Source organism: Prionailurus viverrinus, chromosome D1 (assembly GCF_022837055.1).
Source record: "Prionailurus viverrinus isolate Anna chromosome D1, UM_Priviv_1.0, whole genome shotgun sequence".
Classification (NCBI taxonomy): Eukaryota; Metazoa; Chordata; class Mammalia; order Carnivora; family Felidae; genus Prionailurus; species Prionailurus viverrinus.
In genome coordinates this window covers 57066726-57087899 of record NC_062570.1, presented here as the reverse complement: position 1 = coordinate 57087899, position 21174 = coordinate 57066726, and the positions used below count along the sequence as shown (strand labels likewise).

Sequence of the window (21174 nt, the reverse complement as noted above, 5' to 3'; positions counted from 1 at the left end):
GGAAGACAGACCCCACCAAGGCAGGAGGAAGAGGAACAGGCACGGAGGGTCCTTCAAGTCACATGCAGGCAAGCGGGTTGCTGAAGAGGCGAGCAGAGGCGGCTCTCAGCAGACGGGGTTAGATCAGCTGTTCCTCAGAGGTTAATAAGCATATATGCAAATGATCCCATCGCCCCGCCCACCACCCAAGGCCCGCCCCCCCGGACGTCTGCAGGCAGGGTTTGGCTTACTTTGTGTCAAGTTCTATGAGATTGGTATCTACTGGCGCCTCGTTCTCTGGAACTAAACACAGGGTGGGCGGGCGCCCGTGGGTTAGTAGTGAGTGGGCACAGGGGCAGGTGGGTACAGCTCCCCACTCCAGGGCAAAGGGGAGGGCTACGGAAGAAGGGAAGTGGGGAAGAAGCGTTGCTCCTTGATCTCAAAAACACCCCCAAATCATCCTAAAGGCAGGAAGGAAGGTCCAGGAGGGTCCAAGGAGGCCCGGGAGGCCCCTTGTAGTTCTAGAAGAACAGAAAAACCTCTGGACCCTACTCCTTTGGCATGTCTCCTACATGACTTAGATTCTTTTCTTAAGTACAGGGCTTTGACGAAGTGTTACGACAATCCTTTTTTTTTTTCCCTCACAATTTCACATCTCTGAACTTGGGGTATGTTTTACAACCGATGGCAGTTGATACTTTAATTGTGAGAACATTTTTCTTTCTTTGTGGTACATACTATAGAGTTGTCTCTTTCAACTCAAATAGCCTTTGATTTAAGGAAATATGACCAATCTGGTCATTGACCCTTCCACTCCCAGCCTGCCTCTCCATGGAGAAAGGAGTCAGACCTCTTTGTCTCTTGGGGGAGTCAGATGCAAATAGAGGAGTGTGGGCCTCGCAACAGATCCTGGGGAGCTGTGGAAAAAGGTAACCCAGGCCTGAAGGCTAACCCAGAGTGAGATGGGATGATGGGGAAACACAGCACTGGTGGAGAATGGGGTCAGCAACCTGCAAATTCCCACTCCAGTGACCCACAGATCCTGCTCACCTTCACGATGTGGGGGTTCCTCTTTGGGCTTGGGGTGCATTAGGGTGAAGGGCAGTTCCACGGCCACATCACTGAAACAGAGACCCAGACCCAGTGAGCCTTGAGCCCAGTCTCGGGCTGTAAGACTCAATGCCCTATCAATGCCCTATTTTATGGTCAGAGGAGGTAGGTCTCAGCTAAGGCAGGAAATCTGCTCAGGCCCCAGTTCTGCCACTCTCTGAGCTTTACTCTCTCTAGGAGGTGAATTAGAAGCCCTTTTCTGCTGGCTCCAAAAAAAAATGGAAACCTCCCCTTTTCCTGAGAAGGATCCTTGGATTCTCATGAGCTGGGAGGAGGCACAGGGGTGGGGAAAGGACTGCCCAGAGCATTGTGCACATTGGTCCCTGGGTGGTACCAGAGGTGTCCTGGGACTCTGCAGGCCTCAAATCACCACAGCCAGCCCAGCCTTCCCTAACACAACCCTTTCTGCCGACTCAGTCCCACCTCCCAACATCTCCATGAGACTCTTATAAAAGTGCTCCTGTGGTCTTAGCCCCCCACATCTGGATGATGCACTGCTGAGGTCAATTAATTGAATTCAAGTTGTATTGGCCCAGGCCCCAGGGCTATCTACACTGTGCATAGAGCCTTGAAGCCCTGTAGGGGCGGAGGGACTGGGTGGTGGGGAAGAACAGGGGGAGGTGCCACCAACACCCAGTGCTTCTGACCAGGACCTCCCTCCCCTTGGCCCTGATGAACAGAATAGTAACAAGAGCAGACACATGGTGCTGACTCTGTGCTAAGGACTATTCTAGAGTAGCTTCTTTAATCTCCACAACAACCCCATTAGTATAGCATATATACAGACTAGGAAACCGAGGCACAAGGAGGAAAAATACTACTACACAAGGCCACACAGCTATTAATGGGAAGTGACAAGATTCTGACTCCATAATTGACATCCTTGCCCAATGAGTGATAACTGCTCAGAACTGAGGTGGTGATTCCTATCCATCCTCTGCTCTCCACTCCTACAGAAGGAGCCATGAAAGCTTCTCCTCTCAGCTTGGGATGCTGTCACCTTGGAGGCCCTGCCAACAGTGAGCACCTTCAGGCACAGCCTCATCTCACTGACCTTGCTGCCCAGAGCCCAGCTGGTGGGGAGGAAGGGAGAGTGGAACAGAGTGGGCAGGGACACCGGCTGTGCAACCAGAAAGGTCTGTTCCCAGCCCCAGCACTGTCTGGGAGGGACACTTTTACATCTTCAAGTCTCACTGAGCTCATCTGGAAAATGGGGAGAGCAATGCTTACCTTCTAGAACCACTAGAACTTCTAGGAGATGATACAGGTCAAAGGTTTGACTGAACTGTGACACTGGTACCTGCCAGAATCATTACTTCCCCTCAATGGGAACATGGGCGATTCATAGGCTATTACAATAGTCTGGCTTTTCTTTCTTTCTCTTTCTTTCTTTCTTTTGTTCTTTCTTTTCTTTTCTTTTCTTTCTTTTTTTTTTCAATGCAAAGGGGATTGCTTTTCCAGATTCACTTGGAAGAGTGAACTATCAGAATGGAAGAATGAGTTTGCCAACCTTCATTAAAGCCATACAGGATGTGGGTGGAAGAATCTAGACATTAACTCCAGCAGGCCTTGAGTGATCAAGGGCAGGGGATGTGTCTGATTCCTCCATGGGATCTCAGCATGTAGCACAAAGCTGAGCACAAACCTGGGTTCAGAAAATCTTTGCTGAATTGTACTGAACTGAATTGAATTAATTTCACTTCTCCAAATAGATGATTTCTTGGGATGAACAATACTGCCACCTTGTGACAGGAGGAGGCAAAAACACTGCATGTGGAGCATGTGCAGTGTGCGGAATGCGCATGGATCCAGCTGGCTACAAGGAGAGCAGATCTCCCCAGGACCTCTCCTTAGCAGCGCATGGCCAGCAGTTAATTCCCATTAGTGTACAAGTTTGGAAGCCACGAAACCCACATTTCTCGAAAATGCCAGACTTTTACGGGGCTATTCCCCAGACCAACGAAGCTGACCTTGCTGTCTGCAGAGGTTTTTATCTCTTGGGTGGAATGGAAGAACAGGGCAAGGTTTTTAAAGGAGAAACTGCATCTTCCTCGTCCCTTTGGGGAGGGTTCTAGTCCCAGCACATGACTGAGTCTGGCAATCGAAAGTGACTGCTAAGATTCCTTCCAACCCAGTGCCCTGCACTTCTGGATCTCTGGGCCCTCCAGGAAGGTGGGTCGATCAGGTTGAAGGGAGGGACTTTACCTGGATGCAAGATCTCCCAACAGGCTGGGTGGGTCAGAGGAGGCGGGAGAAGTGGTCAGGAGAGAGTTCAGAGAGGAAGAAAACAGAAAGTACGTTCATTCATCACCTTGCTGCCCACAGGGGTAGGGAAGACCCTGAGAGGCACTCCCACCCACCACTGCATGGCTGTAACCTCAGTCAGAGATACACAGAAACGGCATTAGCCTTGCCTGGGGGACTGAAATCCAGGCCCAGCTCAGCCGAATCTCCTCACAGGAGGCCTCACTAAGCCCGAGGATCCTCTTCTGCAAAGGAGACAAAAAAACTGACCCCTGTGCTGCCCGCCCTGGGGAGGCCTCTCTGATGGCAGAAGAAATCAATCTGGGATTCACCGAGGATTCCTCAAGGAAGAGCTTGAGGCAGACTGTGGATCCTGCAAGAGCCACAGGGCACAGGACTTGGGATTTGCAGTTCTGAGATGTCCTGTAATATGTGGGCACATTCTAGTAATAAAGGGGATTCAATGTCTAATGCCATTAGCATTCAAATCTTTTCATAGACATTTATGAACAAGAAAAAAAATCCCTGTGACAAATTAGAAATCCTAATTCTAGGTTTCTAACAACATGCAGGCCCATTCTGTGGGGAAAAGTTGTGTCTGAGCCTCCACTAGACTGTGCTCCGGGGCAGGGAATATGTCTGGTCTACTGCAGTGACCCCAGCACCCAGCCTACAACCTGAGATTAGGGGAGGAGATTTCAGGAAATGTGTGGAGAACGGTTTGGGCCTCTGTTTCCCCATCTGTCAAATGGGAGTCAGAACATCCCTAATCCAGCTCTGGGATTCTGAGCCCCTTTAGCCATGTCCTCAGCAGATCAGCATGTACATGAGCAGGGGTGGGTGCTGTGCCCCAACATGTGATGAGAGGACAGAACCCTCTGGAGATCCCACAGCACAGACTCTGAGGAATCTTCCCCCACACAACAACCCCATGTGCCCAGACAGGGATAGGGAAGAGGAGGAGGGGGAGGAGGAAGAGAGAAACATGGAGAGGGCAGGCAAGGGATTGAAAGTCTCTGAAGTAGGAGAGGGAAAGGGGGCAGAAGAGGAGGAAGAGGAACATGAAGGGGGAAGAGAAAAAACAGGAAGTCCTCCAGCTCGGTTTACCCTCTTGGTGGCTGCAGCTAAAAGGTCCGACAAACAGGCAGAATGGGGCAGTGGGCTGTGGGTGGTCAGGGATGCCCCCCTCTGCACTTAGAGTTTTGGGCTGGGCTAGAACACTTACCCGCCCCGAGATACCACCAGCTTCACTTTCACCTTGTAGGAAACAATGATGCCCAGGATCTCCCGGTTGGCGCCTTCCCTCAACCTGCAAGGTGACATAGGGAAGCAGGTTCATGGAGGATGGCTGGGTAGATGAGACAAGGTAGGGTAGGGTGCAGTGGGGGCAGCAGCCATCCATCCCTCTCCTGGGTCACTCAGCCACCGTGTGCAAACAGAGCTCTGTATATGAGAAAGGTAAGCTTTGCCCTGAGCGGGTAGGAACCTAGAGCCCTGGGTCCCACATCTGGTTGTGAAATTCACTCCCTGTGCACACCTGGCAAGCCCCTTTCCTCCCTGGGCCTGACTCCCAGCAGCGCGGTAGGTTCTTTCTACCCTTAGATAGACGGAGTCTGCTTCTCTCACTGTTCAGCAACCCGTGGGGCACAAAGGGCTCGCCAGGCAGGGAATTCAGAGAGAAAAAGGGAGGTTGGCAAGGCAGTGGGGCGGAGGTAGCGGGGAAGACCCTGAAGGAGGTGGCCCCTCAAGTCTGGAAGTCTTGAAGTCAGTTAGGATTTGAGCCAGGGTGGAAGAGGGGAAGAGGGCAAAAGCTTGGAGGTGAGTGGCTAGCACGTGCATGTGAGCAACTGTGTGGCTGGAGCACAGGGTCTGTACTGGGAGTCACGGGCAGGGCTGCTGCAGAGGCAGGCCAAAGCCCCACTGACGGGCCGGACCTCAGCAGATAGGGCAAGATGAGTTCTCCACACCCCAGGTCTCCACTAAAGCAGGTAGCCTCAGAGTCAGTGATGACCATGAGGCAAGAGTGATCATATGGCCCTGGGATCCCTGCCTTTGAGGGCCACACTTCCATCTGGTCTTGCCCAGCTCACTGTCCACATCTTCCCAGACTCCCCACCCCTCTTCTGATTCATCCTCTCCTGCTGGATGAATCCAGCCTTACTCTGCCTCAGGGACACACCCCATATGACTGTAGACCCTAGGTCAGGAGCTGCTGCCTCCTGCAGGAAGTCTCTCCAGGTTGCCCTCTCCTAGGCAAGCCAGCAGATCCCAGCACTGACTAAGAGAGCTGGGTCTAGGGGCCCAGCTTGCTCTCTGGTCACCCCTGGATAGGGATGGGAGTAAGGGGACAGCTTCCCTATAGTTCAAGCTCCTGAGGATGGGCCAGGGACAATGCCTGGGGAGAAGGTAACCACACCATGTACTGGCACTGGTGGGAATAGGTGGGTGTGGACCCACTGGGGGCAGGGAGTAGGGAGGGTGGGTCCTCACAGGGTGCTGGAGGCCAGGTTCGTGTCTTCATGCTTGAGCTTCCCATCCAAGGCGAGGCCCCGCTTCTCTCGGTTGTTGGCCAGGAAGGGGGTCAGTGTGTAGACCTTGCAGAATGTCGAACTGGGTGCCACTGTGTCACTGGGAAGAAGGGAGGCGGGTGTGGAAATACTGCCCACCCCCCCCAAGAGCCAATCCCCAGCCATCACCCCCAGCCCAGCCAGAACATCTCCAAGATCACATAGTAACATTTAAAACACTTAACTTTCAAAAGTACTGATTGCTATTACATGTAAACACACACACACACACACACACACACACACACGCATGAAAAATTACATGAAATGCACTTGCCTCCCAAAAGGAGGCAGGGCTAGGAAAAAAAAAAAAAACAAAACTAAACAGATGTGTCTTCTACTGGGAGCATCTACTTCCTTTAGGTAAGAAAAGATGTTTCACTTGAGATCTCTCCTCTTGACTTAGCTGCTAACAGGTTTGGGACAAGATTCCATGCTGTCCTCAAACCTAAATTTTTTTTAATTAAATATAATTTATTGTCAAATTGGTTTCCATACAACACCCAGTGCTCATTCTGACAGGTGCCCTCTTCAATGCCCATCACCTTTCCCCTCTCCCCCACCCCCCATCAACCCTCAGTTTGTCCTCAGTATTTAAGAGTCTCTTATGGTTTGCCTCCCTCCTCCTCTGTATCTTTTTTTCCCCTTCCCCTCCCCCATGGTCTTCTGTTAAATTAAACCTAAATTTTTTAAATATATTTATTCTCTACCCTCCCACATACCCTCCCTTTTACCCAATGAACTGGATTATTCCTTTATCAGACAAAAAATGCTATGTACCTAGTGCCTTCCCCTCTTTGCTGTGGCTGCCAGGAAGCTCAGAGCAAAGTATCTCCTTCAATCTAGGTTTCTGGTACAGTATAGTCATGACCCTAGTCCCCTTAGATTCATTAGCTTTAATTTGGTCATTCTAGTTTAAGTAGGTCTTTCCCTTGACTGTCACATGCATTTTCCTGTAGCTAAATCAAGTGGATGTTTTCTAAAAGGCTGCTGTGAGTGGCAAGAAAATCTGAGGTCCAGCCCTCCCAGGTGGAAAAGAGCCATCTGCACCTGTAACCGGAGCCAGGACTTCTCATTTCCCACCCAGTCACACACATCCAAGGCTGGGCTTGTGCTCACTTACTCAGCCTCTTCCATGGCCACAGGGCACTTGTACTGGGCTGTGTTGAAAAGGCAGATGTCCGCATACTGGCGCACTGGGGAGGAAGAGGGAAACAAGCTGGTGTGAGCCAGGGGTGCAGCTCCCAGGCAAGCCAGGCTCCCTTGAGTTGAGGATGTTCAGCCCCAGGAATGGCCAGAATGCACTGGAGGATTCTGCAAGAGACCACCCCCGTCTTCTACCTAAGAGATAGCCCAAACTCACCCATTCCCTTCCATTACCAAACATCTCCCTCAAGGACAGCTTTGCCCAGAACCTAGGGAACCTAAGAGTAGGTGGCTTAAACAGTAAACTCATTACCTGGCCAACGAGCAGCCTGTGTTACTAGCCTCAAAAGCCTTACCCTTTGGCTTAGAGCAGGCCCTGGGCTTCTCTGCAGGCCAGAATTTATGTATAAGGCTGTTAACAAGGGGAGAAGCTTCAGCTACCCCCAACCCTTGGGTGGATTCCCTCTTGCCTGCCCCTCTGGGCTGGCCCTGTGCCCAGGGTACCCGAGATCTTGATCTTCTTCACTGTCTTGTTGGTGTTGTTGGTGACGTGAACATTAACGCTGATGGGTTCTCCATGGTAATAGATCTGGGAGGGGTAAGAAGGGAGAAGGGTTGGACCAGAGAGTATTAAAGCTCTAGATAGGGAGAGAGAGAAGAGGCCCCACACACATTTCCTGGGGTTCCCCAGACTTTGGCCACTCTGACATTGGCCTCAAATTCATCAGCCACTTCCCACTGATGCTAAGTCACTGGGCATGTTCAGTTCCTTTGTGGGATTTTTGAAAGATGATTGAATTAGAAGGTGATAGTCCTGGGCTCCAGTCCTGACGTGGTCACCAGAAATAATGAGAGCAATAAAACAATGGTAATGAAGGATGACCTTGCACCGGTCTGTCTAAGCCTCGGCTTCCCCCTCTATTCAATGGAGGGGTTGGACTAAGTGATGTATCAAGTCCCTGCTCACAATGGGTGCCAGGAATTTTAGACACAGGAGGGTCTAAAAGAAGCAGGAGAAAGGGGGGGAAGAGCTGACCTGCTCACTGAGGGAACCGGCTCTAAGAGCTCACTGAAGGACCTCATCTCAAATCATGCCCCCAGCACCTGCCTTTGGCTGTCCCAGAGATGAAAGGGCAGTGTCCACACCTCAAAAGGGGGAAGGGGTGAGGGGAGATGCCCAGAACCCAGGTCCCTTTGGGAGGTACCCTGACTTCTAAAGTCAATCGCACCCTTCAGGCTCATGCCCCACTCTGCCGCTCCTTTGGACCCCCAGAGGCTTCCCCAAATCCCCCAAGGGAGGTCTCAGATTCCCTGAACCCTGTGGCCTTAGGACTGGGGGCGGAAGCTCCTACCCGAGGAGCCCAAGAGGCCATGAAAGACCTGGGATCTGAGGTCCCAGCCCCAGTAGAGCAGCCCCCACCCCCTGCCAAGTCTAAACCTCCTACCTCCTTATCCAGGGAGGCCTCTAGATGCAGGGGCTTGTCCGACATGAGGAACTGCCTGGTGGTCTCAGCTGTGGGCTGGGGGCCAGGCCTCTCCGGGGCATACTGAACCTTCCTGATAACCAGGCGCACGGAATTCCTAATGGAGATGGGCAGAGCGAAAGATAGCCAGAGTCACCTGCCTCCATCCCCTTCCCTTGGGATCCTCCCTTTCCTGCTCAAGAGACTGCCACGGCTCCCCATGGCCTTAGAATCCGTCCAAACCGCAGAGGTTAACACAGGCCACCTGTGTTCAGAGTCACCACCTGGCCCCACTCCATCCTCCCCCACTGTGTCCGCAGCCACCCCCACTCCCTCACTATCACCCTTGATGGTCTATCTAGTCTTTTCTTTGCATCTTCACTTGCACTGAGCCCCTGCCTGCAACACCCTCTTCCCACTTCTGCCCTCATTTGCTTCCTTCTTCAAGGTCCAGTTAAATACCTCTTCTTCCAAGAAGCCTTCCTGGATCAGCTCACTTGATCTCCTGGTCTGAACTCCCACACCATCAAAGTGAACTACCCCATGGAAGCACTTCAGGTGGGTCTGCGTCTTGGTAGCCAGCAGGATGGCAAGAAAGGGACTATGTTTTCACTTCTTGCATCCCTTATGTCACCTAATAGCATAAGCTCCTTAAGGACATTTTGTATCTAAAGTGTTCACTGCTGTGTTCTCACCACCTACGACAGTGCCTGCCATCTAACAAATGTCCGCCAAATATCTATTAAATCGAAATACACAGAGGGGCCCCATGAAGAAATGGGGGCTCAGAGAGGTGATGGGCTTTAGTGGGGGGGGGGGTATGGATTCAGTCAGGGGGATGCTGGCCAGTGAAGAGGACAGAGACTCAGTGGGAAGATGGAGGCCCAGAGAAGAGATCGTGCTCAATGAAGGTGACAGGCACTCAGGGAGGAAATGAGGGAGGACTCAAGAGTTGGGAAGGGATGGGACCCGGTGAGGCAGTGTCTGTGGTGTGCTGGGTATGCCAGCAGCACCCCCGTTTCTCACCTCCACTCCCCAGAACTGGATAGTCAGGGTTGAGGTCTTAGCTCTCCCTTTATTAGCTGTATGACCTTGAGAAAATTAACCTCTGGGTCTCAGCTTCCTCATCTGGAAAATGGTAATAATAGCTACACCTACCTCACAGGGTTGCTGTGAGGATTAAATTAGTTCATACACGTTCATCACTCTGAATAGTGTCTGGTCCTTAATTGGCCCTTGATAAATGACAGTTGCTATATCATTAGTAATAGCAGTTAGTAGTAGTATGGACATAAAATGTCCCATTGATGGTAGGGTGAGGGTGGTGGCCTTCAGTGTTGTTCCTCTTCCTTGGTCTGGTGAGGCCCCTTCAAAAACCCACAAACCCCTTTCTTTCCCCTGGTCTCGGGTCTTAAGAAGAAAAGGAAGACAGAAGCCAGGGAGAAGGGTCCCATCTCCCCAAACTGAGGAGTTTCCCAGGCTGAAGATAGAGATGCCTGCAATACACCCTTCGGCCACCAGATGGCAAACTCAGCCCATGCCCTAGGAAGCTGCAGCCCCTCCCTCAGCCAGCCTCCGGGAGGAATTGTGCCTGGGGAGACAGAGCACATCAGAGTTGGGGGTGAGACCAGCCTCACCAGGAGGCTGGGCAGGGCCTGCCTGGAGGAGGAGCAGGCATGACAGCAGGGCTGGGCAGTCCCGCTCAGAAGTCAGGGCCACCTGTTTCCGCCTGCCCGCCTAGACTGTCTGCCCAGGGCTGTGCCTGGCTGGGAGAGCACTACCTTCTCTGACACGTGGGCTGACCACCCCCCTCACTTTCCCCAGGGGGGGGCTTTACTTACTCCACTTCCCTCCCTTGCTTAGAAGCCTCCACTGACCCCACATCCCCCCATCCCCCCACCCACCCCAACCACCACCTGCTGATGGCCTCCCAGGAGAACTGGGAAGTGGGGGCGGGGGGCGGGGGGAGGGGGTTCCAGGGTGGCTGGGAAAAATCTCATCCACTGTTAAAAACAATCTGAATCTTGTGTTTCTTTCCAAAACAAAATAAAAAGCCATGCAGCCTGGTGGGGCAAGACTAGAGGCAGGGAGGAAGATGGAGGAGGCAGGTACAGTGGTGTGAAGGAAAAAATGATGAGTCCTGAGCCAGGGCTACTGAGCCACCTCCCCCAGGAAACCCTCCATGACTTGTCGGCCTTCCAGAGGGCCCTTCTCAGAGTCTCTGAGGCTGGAATGTGTGGCCCCTCCTCTCACACTTCCAGGTATTGTTACTTATCTCTTCTTCAGACTTTGCTGCTCCTGTCTCCCTCCCTCTGCCAGCAGGCAGCCCACACCCGGGAGGGAAGCTGTGCCCTTCTCACCGCTTGTGGATCTTCTCCTCCAGGTTCTCAGCACAGAAGGCTTTGACTTCATAGTCCACACCACAGGCCTGAGGGGAAGGGGCTGCTGACCACAGGGCCTTGGAGCGGGCAGGGTCCCGACAGCACAGCCATCCCACCCTCTCATTTTACAAACAAGGACGCTGGATGGGAACACCAGACTCCCACAGCCCGGCCACCCCTCAGCCTGACTCAGGGGCCCTGTGCTCAGCCCCAGTGCAGTGCCGCCTCCATCTGCGGCGGCCTCCCCCATCTGACCTTCCCGCAGAGCTCTCCCAGCTCCCCCGACACTGGACATCCCAAACTGCCCTCACCGGGCTCCACTCTCCAGACACCTGCCTGGTCTGGGCGGCTGTCCTCACCAAGGCAGCCACCCGGCAATAACAGCGGGTGCCTCAGCCCCCCTGTTTGGGGAGCACGTACTGTGTGCAGACCCTACAGCGCTTCAGTGTCTCACTCCGCCCTCCCAACCCCATGAGGAGGTGCATCCTACTGTCTCCATTTTGCAGATGAGGAAACTGGGGCTCAGAGATCTGGGGCCTGTGACACTGGAGGTGTCACTTCTCTCTCAGCCCCAGTTCCCCCACTTGTGAAGCCACAACGAAGGCACCTCCCCCATGTGAGGTTGTGAGTCCAGAGAATATTTTGGGTCTGCTACAGCCAACAAGCCCAGGACAGACTGCACGTAACTGAATGTGGGGGTGAGGATGACACAGTATCAGCCACCCTGTATGAAGGGGCTGCTTATCTGAGGTGGTATTGAAGTGGCCTAGACACGAGGAGGCTTCCACACAGAGGGTTCCAGCACCTAGCAGAGAGAAAGCCAGGGCCCTGGGGATACAAACGTCCTACACCCAGAGAAATGCTCCGAGAGAGGTGACCCACCTTCCCTGTGTCTTCAGGCCCCGGCTGCAATGTCACAGAGCATGGGAGGTTCGGAGGGATCTGTTAAGGGAACAGACGAGAATAGGTCTCCTGTCACATTCACCACTGACCTCCCCATGTCACCCACCCATCACCCCCATGCACATTCAGCAGATCGGGGGTCCCTAGCAACAGGCCATGTCTTTTCCATCAGACTCGGGGCTCCAGAGGACAGACCATGTCTCCCCCATCAGACCATGACAAGGATGCCTCACATGGGGCCAGAGGCCCCTCCAGTAAAGCCAAGCATTTCAGGGTCTTTCTTTACCTAAAGGGTTTCACCTAGACTATAATAGGTAGAATAATACCCACCCCCCTCCAAAGATGTCCACATCCTAATCCCTAAAACCTGTGACTGTGCTACCTTACATGGCAAAAGGGACTTACAAATATGGCTAAGTTAAGGATCTTGAGATGGGGAGAGTATCGGGGATTATCCAGGTGTGTCCGATATGGTCACAAGGGACCTTGGCAGGGGAAGCAGGAAGCAAGAGAGCCAGTGTCAGAGTGTCGGGCTGTGAGAAAGACTGGCCAGCTCCTGGTGGCTTTGAAGACAGGAGGGGCAGGCTTTGAGCCCAGGAACATGAGTGGTCTGCAGAAGCTGGAAAAGGCAAGGCCTAGAGCCCCCAAAAGAACGCAGCCCTGCTGACACCTTGATGTCAGCCCAGTGAGACCCATTTTTGATCTCTAACCTCCCAAACTGTAAGACGATAACTTGTGTTTTAATTCCGTGTTTAATTCCCACCAGGTTGGCGGTGGTTTGTCACACGGCTACAGGAAACCAATACATCTACCATGGAGAGGATGACTGTTTCCTCTCTCCTGCTCTAACCTCCCAGCAAGCCAGGATATTTCACTGAATCACAGAATCGGAGTCTGAGAAACAGGAGATTTGAAAATCCAGCATCTGGGAGTCTTTCCATTCAGCAAAGTGGCAGAGCAGGGAAATCACTATGTGCCACCCCTGGTTTGTGAGCTGGGCTGAAGCCGGGCCATGTGGGCAGCTGGTCTGAGGGAGGAGACAGTCTTTGTAATAACTCAGGGGTGAGAAAGGGCTCCTTCTTTCTCTACAGTCTCTCCCCACCCCACTCTCTCCCGCCAATGACCTGGACACAGGAGGGTCCAAGGAGTAGCCCAGAGGTAAGGTGCCGCCCCTGGTGGTGGCCAGAGAAGAGACACTTACCAGGTAGTGTAAGTGACAGTGCCCCAGGTCCCAATGCACAGTGAGAAACTGAGTGCCATGGAGCTGCCGCCCCAGCTGCCCCCATGTGCCTGCCCAGAGGGCTGGCGGTCCCTAACCTCAAAGGTGAAAGGGTAGGCGTGCTCGCCCAGCTTCTTGATGAGGCGCTCCTGCAGCCGTGTCAGGGGCTTCTTGTCCTCAGGGGCCGGCGGAAAGGACTGCACGTTGGCCACAAACAGGTCCTTGCGAAAGGTCAGGCCCAGGACATCCAGGTCCTCCCGGCCATAGCGGAAGGCGCAGGTCAGTGTCACATAGACTGTGGGAGCAGGGGGCACTGAGGACGGGCCCAGGAGGGCAGCAAGCAAGCCCCCCAGAGCACCAGCTGAGCCCTGGGATCGGCCCACCTGGAGCTCATAGGTCTGTCCTGGAGCTCATAGGTCTGTCCCGAAGCTCCTGTGGGGAGGGCTGTGCTGCCCTTGGGATGGGGGTACTGGGTACCTGGGAGGGCCATTCGGGCCTGGCCCCTGGGAGGAGGTGGGGGCTGACTGCTGGACCAGCTCTGTCCTTCCCCACCCCCCACTCTGGCCAGCGGAAGTGAGGAGGAGCACAGGAGACTGACAGGGTTGGTGAGGGCTGGCACAGGCTGGCAGGACTGGGAGGGTGGGGCCGGGGAAGGGACTGGCTGGAGAGAGCAGAGGGCTGGGTGGTATCTGGAAGGCACGGGGTCTTGTCCCAGGCCAACCCCCACCCAGTGTCTCCCTTGGACAAACCCTTCACCTCCCTGGGATTCCATTTTCTCTCCTGTAATGAGACCCTAACTCCTGCCCTGGTGGGCAGCCCCAGCCTTGCAGCAGTCATGATATACTGACGTTGAGAGTGCTCAGGGCACTGAAAAGGTTCTCCCAAAATGGGCCTAAGTGGGCCGCCCCAGGCCAGAGGAGGCCAGGGCACCTGCTCTGATGCTTGTTGGAACTGTAAAGGGAAGAGCCAGGGGGGCTGGGCAGGGAAGGGCCGTAAAATTAGTTGATGTCCTGCCCGGGACTCAGGGAAGCCCTGGGCTAGAAGTCGGTGGGGAACAGGAGGCCCCTTGACGGGCTGGAGGTGGGGACCACCACCTCACCTCTCCTCTCCTTGAGATACTCAGGATCCACCAGGACCACACCATCTGGAAGAAGGACACAGAGTGAGCACACCCTCCCAACTTGACCTCTCACATTCGTGAACCCCAAACACCACGCCAAACCCAAACCCAACCATCTGTCTGCTGGGTATCATGAGAGAAATGGGGAGGCCTGCACCTAGGGGACAGCACTACCATGTCCCAACCCCTGCCCTCAGGCCGGCCTTACAGATCCAGTTGGTAGCCTGGGGCACGCTACCTCTCTGTTTCTTCTCTGTTAATAAGAATGACGATGTGGGTCCGAAACCCCTACAATCAGGTATACTTCAGAATTGAGAGGTTCTGAACTGTGGAAAGGCCCCATGGTACACCTTCCATATAATGTAATGTAATACCCTCTGCAGGATCTGGGGCCCCATGATCAAACGCCTTAACACCTCAGCAGGGAAACATGGATATTTTCATCAAGAGGCTAACGTGTAAAGAGCTCCCTATGGGTTCAGGTCAGGTTTTGCGTCTAAGTGAATCCCACGTCAACCGTATGAGCAAGTTTAGATTTCCAGAGTTTCTTGGACTTGGGATTTGCAGATCGGGACTTGTGATCCTGTAGGACCAAACTCACAGGGCTCCTTTGAAGACTAAGGGAGTTGATATGTTTAAAGGGTTAGTTGGTGCCTGGTTCATGCGATACCACGGAAAATGTCCCATGGCCTGGCCCTGACCCAGTAGAGTCCAGCTGGACACAAAGGACATTTTCTCTGCACAGAACCCCAAGAAGCCAGAAACTCTGGCTCAGGGGTCACCTCCTTGCCTGGCATTCCTGGTCACGTCTGGTCAAACTTTACTCAACCATACGCATACCCACTGAGCAAGAAAATTCTCTCTCCCCAACTCTAGCCCACTGCCACCCTCCCCCGACGCTGCCTTACAGCAATCTCTCTGGCAATCTCAGAGGCCACATCTGGAAGTGAGTGCCAGAGGGCTCCTGGTCCTATCCTGGTCCTGGGCAGGTCCAAGGGATACCTGGCCAGGGGATGCCCACCCCGTTCCAGAACCTGCCGAGCATCTCCCCTCCTTTTACTATGGGTATTCCCTCTGTGCCTGAGCACCAGGGACTCTGTAAACAAATCAGTGGAGAGGGCACTCCCCCAACCAGAGGTATCAGTCAGGGAAGGCTTCTTGGGGGAGGGAAGTGGGAGCCAGGACTTAAAGGTGTCTGGCGTGTAAGAAGCTTTATACTGAGTGGCGGCTGCTATCGTCATCGTCAGGCCACCCTGCCTGCTTCTCCCCTCAACCCGCCCACACTTTCCCCTCACATGGTCCTCACTGAAGGGAACAGGGCTGCTCGGTAAATGTGGTCAATGTTTGCCAACTGACACAGGAAACCGCTTACACCCTGCTCTTGACACCAGGCCCCTCTGGAGACCTGAGAGCTATTCCTAGGTGGCTCTAACAAACCCTCTCTAGAAGCAGCCGGATCGGCCCCACCTTCCCCCGCCTTCCTCCCTGGCCTCTGCAGGGACTCACCGACAGGGTCCACGAGGTCGATGTGGTCCACAAAGTCCCGCTTTCCCAGATACACAGTGAGCTGGGGAGGATAAGCACAGGGGGTGTCAGCAGCTGTGGGCCTGGGGGACACATCCCTGAAAAGCCACTGGCCCTTGCTCTGGAGGAGAACCTGGGAGCTGCCTGTGAAACTCCTACACCCATCCATCCTTAACACACATTAAAATCCTAACTGGACTTGGACCCGAGCTCCAGCCCTAATATCAACAAACCTTTGTACAATTTTGAAAGTACCTGCTTATCCTAAACCCCTATGAAGAAGTTATCAGTGTTCCTGGTTTATAGATGAGAACACTGAGGACGGCACACCAGACGCACCAGCTCCCTTGATGGTCTGTGGCCTGCAACCTCGCAAGCTCCAGGCCCTTCTCCTCTCCTTAGGCCAGACCAGTCGTCCTAAAATGCAAATCTAATGATGCCACTCCCGTCTGAAAACCCTCTAATGGCTCCCAGGGCCCAGAGGTAAGATGACAAATGGGTTTCATTCCAAATGCCAACTCTGATAGATGGGGGCTGCCTGGGGCTCTGGGTGGAGAAGGACTCCAAGGCGGAATCCTGGCTCAGCAGGAAAGGGTGAGCAGTGACTGGCGATGTCTGCTGTGGGCACGAAGGGAGACATGGGAGCACGCGTGGTACGATCTGCCAGCCCAGGAGTCCGGGCTCCTGAGCCCTACAACCTGTCCCACCTTGGCTCCCGCTCTCCCTGCCTCCCTCCTGGCACTCAGATTCAACTGCTGTTCATTCCCCCACACTCCCTGTGAGTTACGTTCATGCCTACAATGCCCTTTTTCACCCTGTCTTGCCTGGAAGACAAGGCATCCCTTTTAGAGAAGCCATCCCTGACTGCCCAGGCTGGGTCCCGTAGCCCCTGGGCATCACTTTATCCCACACCTGCCATTTCCTATTGAAATGACCGGTTTCTGTGCCTGCCTCCCCCATCTGACCGTGAGTGGCACGGGGTGTGCCTTATTTGTCTTGGAACACCCTAGCCCAGTCCCCGCCGGCTTGGCCTGCACCCGACAAGGAATGATGTCAGTAATATCTACATGCTGAACCGAAAGGAAAGCAGGATGGAGCCTGCGACCTGTGGGAAGAAAGAAAGCAGGACAGACCCTGGGAGCTGCCCTGGATAACTAGGTGATGGCAGGGTTCAATAAAGAGGCTGCAAGCACCTCTCACACCTGGGGAATCAGTGCCCCCGAGGCCCTTGACGCTTAGTCTAATTATCACACTCACATTGAAGTCTATGATAGGCTGGATCTCAAACCAGAGCAGTGGCTCCCTAAAGTCTGGGGGAGTTGAACTACCCCCCGCAGACAGAAAAGTTTCCCGAAAGGCCCCTCTCCCTGAGGTGGATAGCTCCTAAGGACAGACCGGGGGGTGTGGGGTCCTGCATGGGCAACAGAAGTGGCCAAGGCAGGACAAGCACTTGGGGCCAGGGAGGAGCTGGGGCGCGGTTGTCACAGACTCACCTTTCCATTTGGGCTGGCCTTCTTGAACACCCTGCGGACAGAAAGCAAGAGAAAGCCAGGATTAGCGCATCCCACCAGGGGAAGGCTCCTGCGGGCCTTCCCTGGGCAGGACAGAGGGCAAGGGCCTGGAGGGCTTCCAGGCACCATCCAAGCCTTGACAGCCAAAACAGCGTCTGGCATAATCAGATCCCAGCACCTCCAGCGCCCACCCAAACCTCCCTTATTGCCGTCACAGCTTTTGTTGGATCTGGCCATGGCCCCTCGGCCTCCTCCTCACGCGGCAGGCTGAGGGAGTCTCTAAAGATATGTCACAGAATACCACTCATTTGCTCAACGTCCTCCCAGCTCAGGCAGAGGAAAAGCTTCTGTGTGTGGTGTCCCCTGCCTCCTTTACCCTTGGGCTCACCTCCCACTCCCCCCCACCCCTCCATTCACACTGCCTCCAACACACCAGGGTGGGGCCTGCCTCAGGGCCTTTGCTCTGGCAGTCCACTCTCCCGGGCATGGTCCCCACAACAGATCTGCTTGCCAGCCCCATGCCTTTCTGTGACGTGGCTTCACTGTGGCCTCCCCTCTCACCTCCTCTCCTCCTCTGCCTCTATTTTCTTTCCCACAGCACTCACCACTGGCTAACCTACTACACGAGCGACTTGCTAATTTACGCTTGTCTGCACTGCTAACATGTCAGGTCCAGGAGGCAGAGATCTGGGGTCTTTCTTCTCCACTGAAATATCCTGACCTGAGCATCTAGAACAGCGTCCCTGGTAGGTGTTTAATAAATCTGTGTTCATGCATGGCAGGTAGCAAGCACTCAACAAATATTAATAGAGTGAGTAAATGAATGAATGAGTGAAGGAATCAAATGAAAAACTGAGGCCCAGGAAAGGTAGGAGATGTTCCCATGGCCACACAGCAGAGCACTGGATGTGCATCAGGCAGACCCGCGGCCCCCAACCCTTGCAAAGTGCTTGCTGGGCCTTCTAGAGCACACTGTGGTCCCCATCAGAGCCCCCACCCCATCCTCTCTCCCCGCTGGGCCTGGGAGCTTGAGACCCCCTCACCTAGCCCCCATCAACTAGCCCCAGAATTGCTCACAACACTGTTGGGAGGAGAGAAGAAAAATGAAAGAGGCAGAGCCTCAGAGACTAGAGAAGGTGTTGGAGGAGGGAGCAGGGAGGGAGGGGAGGAGGGAGAGGAGGGGAGAGGGATGCTGTCCTGCAGGCATGAAAATAACAGATGGAACGAGAGATGAAAAAACAAACAAACGAACACAAAGAGAAACTCACAAACAGAGCAATGGAGTGGAGGGACGGAGCAGGCCCACAAGAGGCCCAGAAGGATCCACACAACCCACATGGGTCCCCAGGGGCAGGGGGCGCAGCAGGTTTCCAGGGCAAGGCAGGGTGAGGCCCACAGTGCCACAGTGACAGTTGCTCCTCCCAGGGGGGTGTCAGGGGGTGGCCCTGTGCTGCCTCCACAGCACCCCCTCCAACTTCTGGGACCTAAGGGACCACAGACAGGTCTGAGCCTGGCTTGTAAGGAGGGCCTGGTGCATCTCTCCCCCACCTCCCCTGGTTCTGGGCTTTTCTCCTCCTTATAAATATTTAGCAGTGTTTGGAGTGTGAAAATGCCACAGTCAGCTGGGGTGTAATAGTTGCTAAAGTGAGAAAAAATACAGATCACATGGTTTGAACCAGCAGCTCCCAAGTGGACCTGCAGAGGAGACCAGAGAAGGGCCACAGGGCCACAGGGACTCCCAACTGCTTTCAGAAACCTCAGTCTAACTCTCAAGAGCCTGGGGTCTGACAGGAGAGATCACAACTGCCTGAGTTATAACTGAATCAGGGAAATGACTGAGTCAGGGAAGGCCATTCTAGTGATCCTTGAGAGGGCCAAGGGGCACCCTCACCACGGGAGGGGACTGAGGGCCAGGCTGGGAGGAGTGACAGTCAAGAAGGGAGGGATGGAAAGAGAAAGGGCAGTAAGACAGAACTAGCATTTGTTGAGTGCCTACTTGTTTCTTACAACACACTGTGAAAGGGGCATTATAACTCCCACTTTACTGATAATGAACTCGAGGTTCAGAGACATCTGATCATTTGTCCAGGAACACACAGCAAGCAAGAGGCTAGTCAGGATTCAGACCCGATTCCGTCTGCGTCTAGAGGCTGGGCCCTTTATAGCCAACACTGCTGCTTTCCTAAAGCAAGTGTTTTTCATCAGCTTTGGGGAAAAGCAGAAAAGAGGAGAAATGAGAACTGGGGAGGGGAGGGGGAAGAGATGAAAGGGTGAGTAAGGATCAAGAAGGAGAACGAGGGCAACAAGGGCAGGAAACGTGGCCAGTGGTGGGGAATGTCCCGATAACTCAATCAGTCCCTGGGGCCACCTGCTCAGGAAGCTGGGACTCTGACGGTTTCTTCAAACAACAACAGCAGCTTCCCATACCCTGAGCACCTGTTCCGCCCTAGTCATGCCTCTGAGTATTTTTCCCAGAACACTGCTGACCACTCAACAATCCCATTTCAGAGATGAGGAAATTCAGGCTCTGAGAGGTGAACTCTGTCTCCAAAATCCACATCCTTTCCACTCTGCTGCCCGGCCAAGCCCTCCGTGAAACAACCCACCGGCTTCCTGACCCCACCCCGGGGCGGGGAGGGGGGTGCTTCCAGTTCACCGGGCCCTGCCCTTGGGCAGCACCATATGGATGGCTTCTGCTGGTCTACTGCGAAGCGCAAGCACAAAATGTGCAAGACTGCGGTCGAAACCAAACTTCCGGATTGTGGAATGGCTGGCTCTGCCTCACCCCTGAGACCCATCCATGCCCCGCCAACCTGATTCTCAGAGTCAAAGCCGGGTCTCCTAAGAGAAATACCAGTGGTGTCCTCGCTAATTAAAGCTCACTGGAGACAAAGAACAGAAACCCAACAAGGGTGGCTGGAGGAAAGGAGGAGGGGGTATGAGAAGGAGACAAAAATCTCACGGGAAAGATGCGCAGGCAGAACGCAGGAGTGCTGGAGTCAGGAATGGGGAAGCCATCAGCCCTTCAGGCGGTTGCTCTCTCTCCACCTCTCCCCCTGGGGCTGCATGTTCTCACGCTGCTCTCCGGTCGGCTGCTCCATGGTCTCTGGGGACCAACTCTCTCTGCTTACTCAGGGCTTTTCTGCTCCTCCATCATTTCGGCTTGCATGTGGCTCTCACTCCGACCCTGTTTCTACTCTGCCTCTCGCTCGGCTTCTCACTGTTAACTGGCTGAATGGCCCAATTCCAAATTCCCAGGAAAGGAATCTGATTGATCAGCTTGGGTCAGGTGCCCCATGCCCGGACCAATCAGCTCTGTCTAGGGCGTGTCATGTGTTCCACGAGGCTTGAGCAGAGGAGGGCTTATAGAGCGGTGTTTTACGAATCAGGGGTCACAACCTATTAGCTGATAATGAAATCAACTTAAAGAGTTGCCACCAGCATTTACAGAATAGAAGATAAAAGCATGAGACACAGATAACAAGGGTGTAGTAGATATTACTATATTTACCAATATTCCGTTTCCCTCTAAGGCTGGGCAAATTTCTCCAGCCCTGTGAAATTAGACATGCCCATGTGGCTTGCTCTGGCCAATGAGATAGGACTAGAAGTGCCCCCATGTCACTTCCAGGCAGAAGCATTTAAGGGCTAGTGCGTGTATTAGTTTTCCGTGGAGCCTGTAACAAGTGACCACAAATTTAGTGGCTTAAAACAACATATACTTAGCTTACAGCTTTGTAGTTCAGAGGTTCAAAATGTTAAAATCAAGATGTTGGCTGGGCCACATTCTTTTCCGGAGACTCCAGGGCTGAATCTCTCTCCTCACCCTTTCCAGCCTCTGGAGACCACCCACATTTGTCTCACGGCCTCTTCCTCCGTCTTCAAGGCCAACAGCGGCAGGTTGCGTTCTTATTATATTGCCTCATTCTGACCTCTTCTGCCCCCCTTCTTCTATTTTTAAAGACCTTTATGAATACATTTGACTCCCTAATTTAAGGTGAACTGGT

General features: G+C 53.7%; 1 protein-coding gene across 10 annotated transcripts in view; it reads right to left on the bottom strand.

Moving 5' to 3' along the window:
- Window positions 1–21174, bottom strand: part of ARRB1 (arrestin beta 1) — a 76466-nt gene that overhangs the window by 7458 nt on the left and 47834 nt on the right. For 4 of the 10 annotated variants that reach the window (XM_047877738.1, XM_047877742.1, XM_047877741.1 and 1 more), the window contains 13 exons: window positions 17150–17180; window positions 15639–15699; window positions 14112–14156; window positions 13111–13307; window positions 11773–11832; window positions 10870–10937; window positions 8492–8627; window positions 7551–7635; window positions 7024–7096; window positions 5824–5961; window positions 4559–4642; window positions 1030–1100; window positions 231–282 (listed from right to left, as the gene is read on the bottom strand). In XM_047877738.1, coding sequence (XP_047733694.1) covers window positions 231–282; window positions 1030–1100; window positions 4559–4642; window positions 5824–5961; window positions 7024–7096; window positions 7551–7635; window positions 8492–8627; window positions 10870–10937; window positions 11773–11832; window positions 13111–13307; window positions 14112–14156; window positions 15639–15699; window positions 17150–17180 — 1101 coding nt within the window. Of the gene's footprint in view, window positions 1–230; window positions 283–1029; window positions 1101–4558; window positions 4643–5823; window positions 5962–7023; window positions 7097–7550; window positions 7636–8491; window positions 8628–10869; window positions 10938–11772; window positions 11833–13110; window positions 13308–14111; window positions 14157–15638; window positions 15700–17149; window positions 17181–20129; window positions 20459–21174 lie in introns of those variants that run through there. The other 6 variants (XM_047877744.1, XM_047877746.1, XM_047877747.1 and 3 more) reach the window with 3 other exon arrangements.